Source organism: Papio anubis, chromosome 7, assembly GCF_008728515.1.
Source record: "Papio anubis isolate 15944 chromosome 7, Panubis1.0, whole genome shotgun sequence".
Taxonomy (NCBI): Eukaryota; Metazoa; Chordata; class Mammalia; order Primates; family Cercopithecidae; genus Papio; species Papio anubis.
The window spans coordinates 85430740-85446661 of NC_044982.1; the positions used below are offsets into that span (position 1 = coordinate 85430740).

Below are 15922 nucleotides of genomic sequence, written 5' to 3' on the forward strand. Positions count from 1 at the left end.
TTACAGCAAATGACTGCAGCTGGGGAACTTGCTCTGCACTGCGGTTTCTCAGGTCGGCGATAGTGTGTTGGACTCTGCTCCATCTCTCAGCCTCTGGGATTTGTGTAACTTCTCTGCCTTGGGGATAAAGTGCTCTCCGAAGTGGCAAAATTCACTGAGGCTCCTAGTACCTGCATTTCTGAATGTAAAAATTCTGAGATGTTTGTCATCTCAGGCAAACATGGTGGAGGAGTCTTCTTTGCCAATAGAACTCACCTTTTCCACAGCAGGGATCTCTTCGTGCACTCCTCCCCACAAAGCAAACAAAACATTGATTTTTGAACCCAGGAAAACATTACCCAGAAAGCAGTTGGCTTGGGCACCAGGGAACAAATCTTTCCCTCCCTCTCCACTGCTCCCTCCCACCCCTGCCCCAGGAAGTCATTTCTCTCTGCAGGCCCTCAGCTGAGCCTCTCCCGTTGGGATGGAAGGGTTACCAAGTGATTATTCATTAACAGTTACAGACCCAAGCTGCCAAGCTTTGAAGTGAGAGGGTGGGGATGGCACCAGGAGACCAGAGTTGGCCTAAACATTTACTGCCAACCAAGATGACTGACCAGAGAATTTGCAAGCTCTGATTCCAATTAAGTTGCAAACATGCTTTCCCTCAAGTAGGTGCTGGCCCATGCAGCTGGCCAGCCTCACTCACGGAGGCCTGGGGATGGGGTCCCTTTGATTGTGTATTTTGATCCTAGTCATTCGTCATGAGTTTTCCCCACTGCCACAGCCTCAGGGCTGTTTTATCCATTAAGCACTAGAAGCTCAGTGCTTAGAATCTGGGAGGTTTCCAAGGGCCTACAACATTTGAGGCTGGGAAAAATATATTGGCTCCAATACAGGAAAAGTCAAATATAGAATCAAATAAAAAAATATTTACTTACCTGCTACTAAAGTAACATGAAGTTGATTTCACTTATTTTGAAATTTGGGACACATAAAAAGCTCACTACATGGGAAAACAATCTTTGGTTAGTTTTCTCATTTTGTAGGAATTCCCAAGTACCTGGAATGCAGAAGGAACAGTGCCAATCACAACTTACTTGCAGTCAAATAATTTCAGAAGTAAAACTTTAAAAATCTTTTCAGATACATTTCTGCAAAAACGATATTGAATGAGGAATCTTACATATTCAACATGGTGTGGTGAGTGGTAAAATGCCTAGGAGTATGGTAGTATAGAGTATAATATTTACCATCTACTAAAGGCAGCCAGGATAACATACACCACATTACTTATGGTTCAGGTCGGCACAGGGCTGTACAGCAGCAGCAGGAGGAAAGAGATGCTACCAACCATCATGTAATGAACATCTAAAATGTGCTCAGTACAGTTCTAGGTTCTTGGTGGAAAATAAAGAATCTCATTTTCAAAGGTGCTTCATGAGCCATGGCGTTGTGCTTTGTGTACAACTTTTTATACAAACTGTATTGTGTGTTCCACGATATTGTCCCCATTTTACAGAAAAGGAAACTAAGGTTCTGGCAGGTTAAGATCCACAGATTTAGTAAGTGGCAGGGCCAGGATTTGAAATTCGGTCTGTTTGGCTCCAAAGTTCATGTTATCTTTCCTTGCCACACTGCTTTCCTGTTTGTTGATAATTCATTAACAGTTACAGACCCAAGCTGCCAGCCTTTGAAGTGACAGAGTGGGGATGGCAGCAGGAGCCCAGGGCTGGCCTAAACATTTCCACCTCTTGTGGGCTAACAGTCACCTTGTGTGCTGTGGGATGGAGATGAGCCAATCTTGGCTCTGACTGGTAGATGCCTGTTCCCACCAGATCACAAGAGAAGAAGACTGAATGCCATCTCTAATGTCTACTATGTTCTTGACACTGAACTCAGCAGTGTGTGTGTGTGTGTGTTTATAATCTGTTTTGTGATCAATCTATCTAAAAACATCTCCTTACATATCTTGCAGCATCCCCACGAGATAGAAATATTTATGCTTATTTTATAGATGAGGAGACAATGTCTATGTGTGTGGGAGTTGAGTAATTTGCCCACAGCCATACAGGAGTGAGTGACAGAGCCACTTCAATCTGATTCTCAAATTTACACTCTGTCAGGCTGTGCTGCAGCTTTGTTTCATTTCAGAGCCAGTTTTTACTGATCTTGTTTTTATATGGGGTTTCTGGTCACCCCTGAGAGTACAACTCAGAGTACAATCAAAGTTAAGATAGTTCAGTGGTAAGAATACTGAACCAGACATGAATAGCCCTAAATTTTGATCCCACCTCTGTCACTAATTAGCTGCATGACCTTGGGCAAGGCACTTCACTAGCTTACATGGACCCAGTTTCATAGAATATCAAAGCAGGAAGGCACTTCCAAGTTCATCGAATCTTAGCTCTTGCTCTAATGAGAAGAGTATTTTTTTTTCTTTTTTAAGGCAGGGTCTCGCTCTGTCACCCAGGCTGGCGTGCAGTGGCACGATCATGGCTTCCTGTAGTTTCTATATCCCGGGCTCAGGTGATCCTCCTACGACAGCCTCCTGAGTAGCTGGGACTACAGGCCTACGCCACCACTTGTGGCTAATCTATCTTTCTTTCTTCCTTCCTTCCTTCCTTCCTTCCTTCCTTCCTTCCTTCCTTTCTCTCTCTCTCTCTCTCTTTCTGTCTTTCTTTCTTTCGAGACAGTCTTGCTCTGTTACCCAGGCTAGAGTACAATGGCAAGATCTCAGCTCACTGCAAACTCCACCTCCTGGGTTCAAGCGATTCTCCTGCCTCAGTCTCCTGAGTAGCTGTGATTACAGATGCCCGCCACTGTGCTGGGCTAATTTTTGTATTTTTTAGTAGAGACGGGGTTTCACCATCATGGCCAGGCTGGTCTCGAACTCCTGACCTCATGATCCACCCACCTTAGCCTCCCAAACTGCTGGGATTACAAGCATGACAGGCATGAGCCACCGCGCCCGGCCAGCGTGAGGCTAATTTTTCTATTTTTTGTAGAGATGGGTTTTGCCACGTTGCCAGGGCTAGTCTCAAACTCCTGAACTCAAGTAATCCACTCATCTCAGCCTCCCAGAATGCTGAGATTACAGGTGTGAGCCAATGCACCTGGCAATAACATTACCAACAGATGGTTTTTGGGATTGAATACCTTCAGGGACATGAATCTTCACTACCTACCAGTTACATCAGGCACCCAGTTCTGTTGTCTGAGAATTCAACTTTTCTCAAAACCCGATTATCCCCTTGTAAGGCCCCTGCTTCTATTTTTGGCACTTCCAGTTGAAAATATTGGTCTCCTTTGACTTTTTCTAATCTTTCATCCCCATATCAATTAGTAGGCTAACAGACTGAATACCTAGCATGGTCAAAGCATGAGGGCACTTGAGTCAGTCAGTCTTATTGGTTCTCTTGTATATATTTCTCTCCCTTTCCACTGCCTGTCTGGATGACTCTTCCGACCTTCTAACTGCCTGCTTGCCTACCCTTTCTCCTGAGTTTAACTGAGCATGTATAATAATGTTGGATGGATCTTGTCAAAATATTCTTTTCCTGCATCATTTCTCTAAAGAACATCTGTTTATCTCCAATGGTTCTCTTGCGTGCAAGGTAGCATCCAGCCTTCCCAGCCTGGAATCAAAGCCTTCTCCTACTCACTTGGAGTCCAGTCTACCCATCCCTTATGAGTGGCCTCCCCGTCTTCCTTCTGAATACAAACTATTCTAACCAAATTCTATCCTAATAGTCCGATTTTCCTTTTGTCTCCAGCACATGTTTTGCTGTCTTCAACTTTGCTTCTGTGTTTCCCTCTTCCCTGTGAGTCCACCCTCAAATATTATCCATCCTTTAGAACTCATCTTGACCATATTATCTTGCTCATGATCACATTTACGAAACTTCCCATACAACTCATAACCCCCTTTAGCATTAACTGTTTCATAGTATCACTCATTTGGGTTCTAAATCCTGTACTACCTTGTTTTGCTATTTAACTGTTTCATCCAGTAAGAGCATCCAGTCTTCCCAAGTAGATGGTAAACTCGTGGGACAGGAATCAGGTCTTTCAGTGCTTCTCTGTCTTCATAGTGCCAGGCATATGGCTAGCTCACAAGAGTACTCAGTAACCGTGTGTTGAACTCAGTCATCACTCTGATCCTCTCAGTCTCCTTACTATTTATAACACAAGGAGTTTCAGCTGAAAAATTTCTAAAATGCCCCCTGGTTCTGACACTTGTGTGACACAAGAAAAAACATCAAAGGGCTAGTAAGTAGCCAGCACCTTACTAGAATGTAAGGAGAGGCCTAATAGTAGACTCTGAAGGCGACTTCAAAGAATGGGAGCAGAGAATAAGCAACTATCCCCTAAAGACCCATTCTTTCAGGATACCCCAGGAGGGGTGAGCGAGGGTGCCAGAGAAATTTTCCCGGGTTGCTGGCCTGAAAGACAGCAGTACCATGAGGGTAGTCTTTGAACTATAAGCGCCACCCTTGTAGGGTTTTTCAAGCTTCAACCTTCAAACAGCTTCCTGGTGGTGAGAGACCTGTGGTCTGGACCCTGGTTTATGGCTCTGAGAAGCAGAGCTCCATCACATAGAATCCAGTGGCCACACGCCTTTTGGGAAGCCCTGCTGTGTTTCCAGTGGCTAACCCTGTCTCCTGCCAGGTCCATTTTTCTTTTTTATGTAGCTCTTTGAGGCCTTCCTAGGGTGCTCATTTGCACTATGAACTTGTCTCTGTGGGTGGACTGTCTCCCTTTGTTCCTCACTCCTGGATTCATCTTCATGAGGGAGAGGATGTTGTCTTCAACCCAACAGAGCTGAGGCACATGGCTCCCTGGATACGCCAGCTCCCCTCATAGGCCGGCTGCCTTCCTAAGACCTCTGACTTACCACAACAAGCCTGCATGCAGCCTTCAGCCCTCCTAGGAATGACAAGGGCCACAATGATAAAAACAATCATAGTTAACATTTACTAAGGATTTTCTATGTTCCAGTCACTGTTCCAAGTGCTCTATGTCTATTTTCTCATTTTTCAGCATGAAAAGGAGCTTTCCAATGCACTAACCCCATGACTATCCTATCTTCCTCAACCAGTTCTTGAAAAGAAACACTGGTCAGAGATAGAAACCCACAAAGAGCAAGTTAAGGAAAACATTAAAGCTAGTGTACTGCTACCCCTGGTGGAACACAGATGTGTGCAGAGGGTACACAGTCACAAGATAAATGTCTTCTTTACAATTTTACCAAAACTATCTTTTTTTGGAGGGTGGGGAGTAATTTAAGGCATTATTTTTACAGAAAATAACATTGTATGATAGAAAAATTGAAATGAATTACATTAAAAAAATTTTAAATATTTTCACTTTGAAATAATTTAAAATGTATATAAAAATTTCAGAAAGCGTACACAGAGCTCCCCTATATGCTTCACCCAGTTCCCCAATTATTAACATTTCTGAGCTATTTGAGAACAAGTTATAGACATTATGCTCATTACCCCTTAACACTTCAGTGACTATGTCCTAATTACAAGTACTCTTGCATGCATAACCACAGGACAGCCACCAAAATGAGGAGATTGACATTGATCCATTATTATTATTATAACCACAGACGAAATTTTAAGATAGCATATAAAACACTCATCTGCACTACTATTTTATAAATATGAGTTAAGTGAAAGAAGGAGACTTCAGAGAAAGCTGAAGCTTGTTGGGCATTCCTTTGGGTGTTTTAGTTAATCTTCCACTGTGGTTACTAGCACTTCAGGGGAAATTCTGGGAACCATTGCTCTGCAGGTTCTAGTTGTACATGAAGATCCTGTTTTGGATATGCCAATTTCAAGGGTAAAAAGTGATAACCCTTACCAAAGATAAATGCTTGGGTTATCTCAGGCCCACCTGGAGCTCCACCAAACAGGATCTCTGTAATGTTTTCACCCTGGTCCCGAATAGCAGATGGGAGGTCCAGGCTCTTTTTCTTGTTGTGTATCCTTATTTATGTTTCCAGCAGCCAATGGCATGGCCAGGGACATGCTTGACTAGTTTGCCATCAATTCCTCATGTACTATTTTTTTTTTCCATCTCAATGATACAATATGAGCATTCAGTTGAAGGTCAGAAATGCAACATGTCAGGATTATGGGCACTAAATACTCTTTTGGATGAACATGCTTTTGTCTCAAATCCAGGGGTCTGCCCATTTGCAAATTGATTTGCCAGTCCATGTATGATTTGATCCTGAAAGATATCTGGGCCGGGCGCGGTGGCTCACACATGTAATCCCAACACTTTGAGAGGCTGAAGCAGGCAGATCACGAGGTCAGGGGTTCAAGACCAGCCTGACCAACATGGTGAAACCTCGTCTCTACTAAAAATACAAAAATTAGCTGGGCCTGGTGGTGCATTCCTGTAATCTCAGCTATTCAGGAGGCTGAGGTAGGCAAATCGCTTGAACCTGGGAGTCGGAGGTTGCAGTGAGTCGAGATTGCGCCACTGCACTCTAGCCTGGGCGACAGAGCAAGACTCCGTCTCATTAAAAAAAAAAAGAAAAAAAAAAAAGAAAGATATCTGAGATCCATTTGATATTATTAGTTGGAGTGCCACTTTGGAAATATCACAGGGCTCGTTCGGAAAAGCCCGAGTTCTTTGCCTAAATTATTTATGTAATCTTGGGCAAGGTGTTTAAGTCCTCAGGGTCTTATTTTGCTCATTTGCAACATGAGGAAGGCAGCACTAGAAGATCTCGAGAACACTGGCCAAGATGTCTTGCAGCATTATAATATTGTGATTATCTACTGAGAGAGCCCTAAAGCCATGGAGACAGGAAATTTTGTCTTGTGCTAAATGCCATGACCCAAGCAGGAATTTGTACTAATTCACACCACAGTTAATGTTTTAAATGTGTCAATTCAACTAAGTTTCTATCAAAAAACCATAGAAAGTAATGACCACGATGTTTTTCTGCTATAACCAATCCACTGGACGTGAGTCAGAGGCATTGGTGGAGGTTTTGAATGATGGGAAATGAACCAGAAAATGGAGCTGAATCAGAGGGTGGGAAAAATATAAGGGGTTTCCATGATGGAGGTGAGGGGACAGTAAGCCTTCCTAAGGACTAATTTAAATATCTCAGGAGGGGAAGTTGGAAATGTCACTAGAGCCCTGTCTCCATCAATTGCTGCAGTAATCAAATTCTTTGGATAGGAAGGAATACACAGGCACCCTCAAAAGTTAGTGGTCCTAAGTCCTCCAACCTATTTTCACATCTTTGGATTCATAAATTCACAGAGGTTGGAGAAAAACCTCCCTCAAGTAATCTTAAAAGAAATTCTCCAAAGCCCCCTTTTTCTTCTCCTTCAACTCAAAGTACCCATCCATTCCTCCCAAATTACTTTATCTAGAGAAATTAATACAATATTGTCCTTTTTGTCTGACCTTAAACCTTACCTTATCTACTCTTGGCTAGGAGCTATTTGGCAAGAGGCGGATGAGGAGGAGTTTGGCCTCCCTTGTTTAAATCCTTTGTTCTTCTGTCACGGAAATCAAGCCTGCTCCATTCATCACAGGTTTGGCCACTCAACATTTGACACCACAATGATAAATAGAAATGCTAACACTACTCAAACTTTCCCTACATGCTAGTCACTGTACTAAGTGCTTTATATGTATTGTTACTTTTAATCCACATTTATACTCTTGTGAAGTGGTAGTGAAGATCCATGTCCCTGAAGGTATTCAAGCCCAAAAACCATCTGTTGATAGCATTATTGCCAGGCACGTTGGCTCACACCTGTAATCTCGGCACTTTGGGAGCCTGAAGAGAGTAGATTGCTTGAGCTCAGGAGTTTGAGACCAGCTTATATAGATGGGGAAACTCCCACCTCCCTAAACTAAGAGGCCTTGTATCACAGTGTGTATTTTCATCACGAGCACATATTTTTCTTTACCTCTCCTCTTATGAACTGTGGACTTCTTACAAGATCTCACTAGCAATGTGGGCTTTCTCGTGTCCCTGTGGCTCCATGGATGTTCCCAAGCTTACTGGTTTTGGAGTCTTGCACAGGTAAGCATCCTGGTAAGAGCTATAACTGCTCTTCTTTTTGCCCACTTATGGTGGGGTGGGGGTAGGGGGAGGACATTAGAATGAGGCTCTGAAGTCTTTGAAGCACTTTTGGAAGCCCAGTTGTGCAGGTGCCTGGAAGAAGTGTGATGAAATGAGTTGAAGCTCTCCCAAGGAGAAGAGAAGGCTCCCTGGATGTTGTTGCTACTGGTATGTTTTTTGGTACCATAGCTCAAGGGTTATCCCCCAGAGCCCCAGACACTATGAAGAGGGCCAAAGGGTCCTGATCTTAAGGGCAGGGTGTAGGCAGAGGAAATCCCTGGAGCTGAGGATCCTTCTCTTCACAGTGATTCTGTTGGCCCTCTTCATAGTGTCTAGAGCTCATTTACTTCAGTGTGTGGAGACTTCTGGGAACCAAAGTCATGTAGAAAAGTCTCCTCCCCAGTCTACCTCAAATAGTCTCCCTCCTAGGAGAGCCAGCTCATCTATCTCCAGTTCTTGGGTTACTTTCTTTACTGAACTCCATTTCTGCTCCTTCACTCAATGTTGAAACAATTCTCTTTAAGTCCATCTGCGCAAGACTGGGCAAAGCTCCCCTGGACACCATCCTCTCTCCAAGCTCCCAGCCCCAGCAACAGAAATATCTCATAATTAAGCAGTCTCCTTTTCCTATTATTCAGCTTTCAAGTAGCAATGCATCACAGTTCAGCCAGACTTGGTATTTGGCCCAACTTACTATCTTCTTGTAGTGCAGCGTTGCCTTTTGGAAACCTGAATAGCCAAATTCCTATTTCATCACTATTCCTGGCATCCTTTAACTTGGCTGTGATCAAGATCACATGAAGGATTGAGTGACTGTTAAATCTAATCAGGTAGGGCACCAGTAATGAGAATAGGCCAGGCCATTTGGATTTATTGTTAATATCTGAATAGTTACTTCCAAATATTGGTGAGTATTCTAGATGTAACCTGGAGTGAAATTTTCCTTGTGAATTAAAAAAAATTATTATATTGAAAGTCTACCAGCCAGTGGAAGTATAAACGAATATTTATTATTTATTATTTTAAGAAAGATGTTATTAATGGTTGTGAGAGCTTATATATGAAACAATTATTTAAAATTTCTACATGGTTAAAAAATAGGAAATTAGTTCACAGGTAACATAAATAATAGGAGAGAGTGTGTTAGCTAGAGAATTTTAGGAAGAACCTTATGTCCCTTGATCAACAATGGTTTGAACTGTGCAAGTCCACTAAATTCCAATTTTCATCTGCTTCTGCCATCCCTGAGACAGCAAGACCAACCCCTCCTCTTCCTTCTCCTCCTCAGCCTCCTTAACGTGAAGACAATGAGGATGAAGACTTTTATGATGAGCCTCTTCCACTATAGGAATGGTAAATATATTTTTTCTTCCTTACTATTTTCTTAATGACAACTTTCTTTTCTCTATCTTACTTTATTATAGGAATATGGTACATAATACATATAGCATACAAGAGATATGTTAACTGAATGTTTATGTTATTGGTAAGGCTTCAGGTGATCAATAGGCTATTAGTAGTTAAGTTTTGGGGGAGTCAAAGGTTATACTTGGATTTTTGACTACACAGTAGGCACCCTTAACCTCCATGTTGTTCAAAAGCCAACTGCACCTTCTGAGACCAAGGTATGTATGTATGTATGTATGTATTTTGAGATGAGCTCTCATTCTGTTACCCAGGCTGGAGTGCAGTGGTGCCCAGGCTGGAGTGCTACCCATGCTGGAACGCAGATCATGGCTCACTGCAACCTCGACCTTCTGGGCTCAAGAGATCCACCACCTCAGCCTCTGGAGTAGCAGGGACTACAGGCGTGTGTCACCACACCCAGCTAATTTTTGTATTTTTGTAGAGATGGGGTTTCACCATGTTGCCCAGGCTGGTCTCAAACTCCTGGGCTCAAGTAATCTGCTCTGGTTAGGCCTCCCAGAGTGCTGGGATTACAGGTGAGAGCCACTGTGCCTGGCTGAGCCCAATGTATTTACAACAATTTAATAAACAGCACAAGTAGTATTTAATTTAACAAATAGTACAAAACAGAACAATAGAAATTAGATTACATCATAATTCTATCTATGATTTAATTATGTCATAATCTTTTTAGCATCTTGGTGTATTATCATTTACTATGTAAATAAAATAATCCCATAAGAAGTACATATATTTGAAAGAGTTTTTTGAAATGGAGATAAAACTTACATAAAATACACGTCTTTTTTTTATTTATTTATTTTTATGACCACTTGCCACCTCTTGAAACAAATCTTAAGTGTGCAGTTCAATGAGCTTTCACATAGGAAACATATCCAGACCAAGGATAGAATATTTCCAGGTCCTCAGAAGGCTCCCCCATGCCCCTTCACGGAAGTTGGTACTTCCCCAACGCTATAACTATTCTGACCTCTATCGCCACAGGTTACTTCAGAACTTTCTAGTTATTTAATGCTATTTAGGTCATGAGTCTTTCAAGAAAAAGTTTTATTTGGAAATTCTTATTTTGGGAAGATGTTTTGAAGGCATAATTTTTAGCCACTTTAAATTTTGTGAGGAGAATGTCTCTAAAACCATATTATACATAGAAAGATCATCAATAAAGAAGATACAGTTGTGAAAAAAGAATAAAATGAAGAAAAAAATTGGCTGCCCCAAGTATCTTGCTTTTCTATGCACCGCAAGTGAAAATCATCTCTTTAGAATGGTAAATGTAGTATAGTGACCACAAGAGTTCAAAACAAATTCAGATTTTGGATAAACTTCAGATTTATTAAAGAATCCCAGAAGTCCATTCGATGATGGCAATGTTCTGTTTCCAGGTAGTAGTTATTTTTACACTCAGTCGTTTGGCTGTGGTGGCCAACTCATCAACTTATTGGCCCTCATTCTGTTAGAACTGTTCAATGATCTGCTCTCCTTTCTTTTAATCATCCTTTCCCTACCTTCTCTCCTTATCATCTCAGACAACCTGGCTGCCTTGCAGGACTCTGCCTGCGGGCTTGTCCTCTAACCCACTCAAGACCATCACTTTGGCAGAAGAAAGTCTCTGGGGAGACCTTAGTGAGGGTGTTTGCCTTGGTCTGCGTGTTTTCCAAAGATGGAGATTGCTACTACTAGTTATCATGATCTAATACCTATCAGTCCTTGGGGCTGACAGGAGTTCCATAGATATCATTTCCACATCTTTACCTGGAATCCTATTTGGCAGGTAGAATTCCTCTCATTTTGCTGTAGAGAAACAGACTAGCCAATTGCTCGAGGTCATGTAGACGGGAGTCAGGATTTACACCTGTTTCTGTCTGGCTCCCAAGCTTACTCTGACTCTGGTCAGTAGTGAAAAAGCACAGCAGTTGATAGGGAGGGACAGGTAGAGTGGAATCCTCATCAGGGTTGGGAATGTCTTATAATGAATTTGGGTTTGAAATAGGGCGGGCATGGGATACAATGCAGCTTGTTTGGGACTGAGATAAAGGAAGAAAGAAGGGGATGGTGCTGGTCAGGCAATGCTGGAGAGACCATCAGGACTGGCCAATACCAAGCCATATCTTCTCCAGCTCCACTCACCAGAGCAGGAGAAATGGTATCTGTAGCCCAGGGGGACGGGGAAATGGCATTTTCGCATCTCAACCCCTCAGGCCTGGGCAGACTGCCAGAGTGGAGAGCCAGGGAAGCAACGAGGCAGGGGAGATCATTATCAGGAGGAAGGAAGCTCTGGCAGCTCCCACCAGCCTGTTTGTGACAAGCAGGCTCAGGGCCATGGAAGTCCTTTAAGGTCAAAGGAAATGTGATCCTGGATCTGGGGGATGAAGTTGAGACACTCCCTTTACCTTATGTCTTCAGGCCAAGGGGATCCAGCCAGAGCCAGGCCCAGGGCCTAGGTTAGAAGAGCAGTGGTCTAGAGAAGTGGGAGGGGCAGTTAGAGAGGAAGAGAGAGAAGGAATAAGATGCCAGAGCACCTTATAAACAATCTCTTGGCTAGAGAGGTTATGATCTTTATTGCAGCCAACACAGGGTAACTGGCTCTTCAGAGCACTCATTTCTTCATGGGTGAACTCTTACCTAGTTCTCCTCTTGCCCCTGTAATGGTGTCTTCTTTGTTGTCCAACTGGTAGAGTAGAAAGTACACTATATTTAGAGTAATGAGACCTAGGTTGAAGTCCAGGTTCTGCTACTAACTAATTAGACAAGCTCTTTAATTAATTAAGCTTTCTAAAATCTCCATTTTCTCATCCATAAAGAAGGCATACAATCCCTGTCAAGTCTATGTCACAGGGGATTAGAGGATTCACGTGGAGGCTCTACACAAATATGAAGTGGTATTTATTTATATTTTTCTTTGCTTCAGGTCACCTCACTGCCACGTCAGAGCTGGGGAAGACTTCTAGTTCAGGAACAGAAACAGCTGTGTCCACAAATCCCATATGCCCCTTTTCCATTTATTTCCTCCCCTTGTCATGCTGCCATAATGCCAGGGGGCAGGGGAGACATGTGCAAAGGCATAGACCAGGGAACCCACAGCCCTGAGTTTGCTTAGCCCCTTTCTTGGGGATAGGCATCTGGGGAAACAGCAACAAAAAGATGAAAGGCCATCCCTCTAGAACTCGGCTCACCAGAGTGTCAGCTTCAGCCTCCCAGCAGAGGCTGAACCAGGAAGAGCCCCAAGAGATGAGGGGAAGAGAATGCTCTGGGTGTAGGGGAGTGGTGCAGAGGCCTGGAGAGGGAATTGAGGCTCAGCAAGGCAGTCTGGAAACCTAAAGGACTCTGTCCAAGTGCACAGGAACCAGGTGGAATTGCTGAGAGTCTTCTTTCTGGGGAGGCTTACAGGCCACTATGTAAGACTTGTTCTGGCGCTTCTCTTTGTACCTGCAGTTCGGGTACTTCCCTGAGGTGAGCTGACACATGGTCAGGGACACGGGTCCATGGCTCTGGTGGCAGTTTTTATCGCCATTCTTGCAGGCTTTGTTGGAGGTCTGGCAGGTGGTGGCCACACGGGAGAAAGGCTCGTGTAGGAAGGTGTTGAGGTCTTTGCACCGTTTTGTGTGCTTGTTGATGTTTTTCATGGCTGAGTTGCATGCTTGAGGGCTGGGCTGCACGTGCTGAATTTGAAACCACTGAGATGGGGTCATGCCCTTGGGTTTGGCACTGACTGGGATCTCTGCCACCCACAGCCCGAGCAGCAGAAGCAGCAGAAGGGGGCAGAATCCTGCTCTGGCTGGTGCCATCTCTCCAAGGGGGAAGCAGTCAGAATGGAGGGCAGAGGTCGCTGGGACAGAGGTGTTCAGTTGAGAAATTAGTCCTCCTATACTTGCTCATATGAGCTAATCACCCATCTCCCTACTCGGTTGTCTTCTTTCCTCACTGTCTCATCTCTGCCTCTTCTTCTGTGTGTCTACATCCGCTGCAGTCCCAACACCAACCCTGTGGCCCCATCTCTCATCTTGTATTTCTGCTCCCTTCATTCTGTCCCTGTTGCCTGTCACTCTTTGTCCTCTCCCCTTTCCCTCAAATCTCATCTCTTTTGTGTCTCCATGTTCCTGTGTCCCCATTCCCATCTCATCTGTGTTCCCATTCTTTTTCATTTTTTTTGCCTCCATCCCCAACATCACTCTCCCCTTTCCCCAATGCGTGTCCCCATCTCCCCTAAATCCAGTCCCTCCTTTAACCATTTTATCACTCACTCGAGTGTACTGTCAGGATCGGAGCCCATCCCTCCTTCTCTGTCCTCACTCCTCCCCAGAACCTACTGCAGCCTCACCTTTGCGCTTGGTCTTCGTGCTGTGACTCCTGCTCAGCGGGCTGAGGCGGTGTCCACGCGCTGCTAGGCTGTCAGATCTCTGAGGGCCTCTTCTCACTCCTGAACTCCTTAAGAGCTGGCCTGGGCTATGCTGCGTCTGTTTGGAGGCAGGCTGGGGAGCATCACTGGATCAGGAAATGAATCAGGTTCATGCCTCTCCACTTACATGTCCCAAATACGTGGACACCTAAGGATGCCTGTACCTGCCTAAACATGTTCAGCAATGAGGAAGCTTGAATCGTCACATTCAAAGACTATACTTGTCCCCTGGCCACATGGTTCTAATGACTCTTTAATAGAACACCTGATCCAGGTGTCAACTGAAATCAATTTCAGGAAGAGTTGTCATTTATATCCTATCATATACACCTATGGTCCACGATCCTGGGAAGAGTCAATCACTGTGATGTTAAGGGTTGCTTCTTCTCTGACCTGAGGTACAGATCGAACAGCCTAGAAAGATGCTTTGTCTGATTCCTTGTCATCTGGAGATACTGCTTACCTTTCGGAGGAGATGGAAGAGACACGAGGGAGGTGGGTGAATCATCACCGTCATGATGCCCGGCACCATCCCCAGTAGCAAAGCCATTCCACAATGATTCATGGGCCTCTCCAGTTCCAGGTACCAACCAAGGCCATGTGGCTTTACCTGGAGAAGGCAGCCAACACCTCTCAATTTCACTTGTTCCCTCCCTTTTTTATTGAAAATTACGAAACTTTAATACTTCCCAAATGTTTGTGTTTAAAATGCTATTGGTGTTGCTGCTCTCAACATCCTGCCTTAGTGCTTCCTTCACTTTGTATGTCCTGTTCCTTGTGGTGGTGACAGCTGTGTGTAGCGTCTGGGTCAGTGCTACTCTGGGGGCTCCTGTGAGCTTGGAATATGACACTCAGGAGAACCGAGACGCCAAGACAGAGAAGCATCACCCTCTGTGCGTGAGAAGGCCTGTGAAACTGAGATGAGTAGTATTTTTGTTTTCAGAATTTATCTGTAAGTGGTAGGTAATCTCAGAATCTTGGGCATGATTCATTCATGTAGTCAACAAATATTTATTGAGCACCTACTCAGTGTCGAGGTACTTGGGATATATCACCGAACAAAAAAGGCAAAAATGGCCAGGTACGGTGGGCCACACCTGTAATCCTAGTACTTTGGGAGGCCACGGCAGGAGGATTGCCTAAGGCCACGAGTTCAAGACCAGCCTGGGCAATGTGACGAAACTCTGTCTCTACGAAAAATTTGAAAAATTAGCCAGGCATGGTGTTGCGTGCCTGTGGTCCCAGCTGCTCCAGAGGCTGAGGTGGGAGGACTGCTTGAGCTTTGGAGATAAAATCTGTGTTGAGAAATCATGATTGCACCACTGCACTCCAGCCTGGGTGACAGAGTGAGACCCTGTCTCAAAAAACAAACACAGAAACAACAAAAACAAACAAAGACAAAAGTCCCTGCCTTTGTGGAGCTTACATTCCATTGGAGAAAGACAGTAAAAACAAAATGTATACTTTGCTCAAAGTGATAATTGCTGGGGAAAAAAGTAGAACAGTATAGGGGTTGGCGGTCAGTAATTTTATATAAGATGGTTGAAATCGCTGACTCTGGGGCAGAGACTTGAAGATAAGAGTGAACTTGTGATTATCTGGGAGGAAGAATGTTTCAAGTGAAGAGACTAGCACTGCAAAAGCCCCAGAGCAGACAGATGCCTAAGGTGTTGGAGGAACAGCAGTGTGTCCAGTGTGGCTGGAGCAGGTGACTGAGAGTTCAGACAGGAACCAGAGACAAGGTCATTGGGAAGACTTACAGACCATTTGAAGGCCTGTGACTTTTACTCCGAGCACAATAGGCAACCCTAGGAGGGTTCTAAGTAATGAACAAAGAACTTGTCTGCTTAAAGGATTACCTGGCTGTTGTGTGGATTATAACTGTGGAGAAGTCGCACAACCCATCCTGATCATAAGGTTTGTGTTCTGGTCCAGCATTTATGATTCTGAGTCAGGAGGATGGGGAGTTTGTTTTGAGTCCAGGAGGACATTATTTTAGTAGATGGACA

At 44.0% G+C, this 15922-nt stretch overlaps 1 protein-coding gene and 1 non-coding gene across 2 annotated transcripts; one reads left to right on the forward strand and one right to left on the reverse strand.

Moving 5' to 3' along the window:
* The first annotated feature begins 6497 nt into the window (after nucleotides 1-6497).
* LOC103886105 lies at nucleotides 6498-9809 on the forward strand. The gene is made up of 3 exons (XR_001904659.2): nucleotides 6498-8050; nucleotides 9378-9442; nucleotides 9769-9809. It is a non-coding gene; the product is annotated as an uncharacterized LOC103886105 (transcript).
* A 2242-nt stretch (nucleotides 9810-12051) lies between these two features.
* Nucleotides 12052-14354, reverse strand: RNASE7 (ribonuclease A family member 7). Its single transcript, XM_021940977.2, has 2 exons — nucleotides 13836-14354; nucleotides 12052-13343 (listed from the first exon to the last, which is right to left on the reverse strand). The coding sequence occupies exon 2, from the start codon at nucleotides 13300-13302 to the stop codon at nucleotides 12832-12834; it is 471 nt and encodes a 156-aa protein (XP_021796669.2). The 5' UTR covers nucleotides 13303-13343; nucleotides 13836-14354; the 3' UTR covers nucleotides 12052-12831.
* Nucleotides 14355-15922: the final 1568 nt, after the last annotated feature.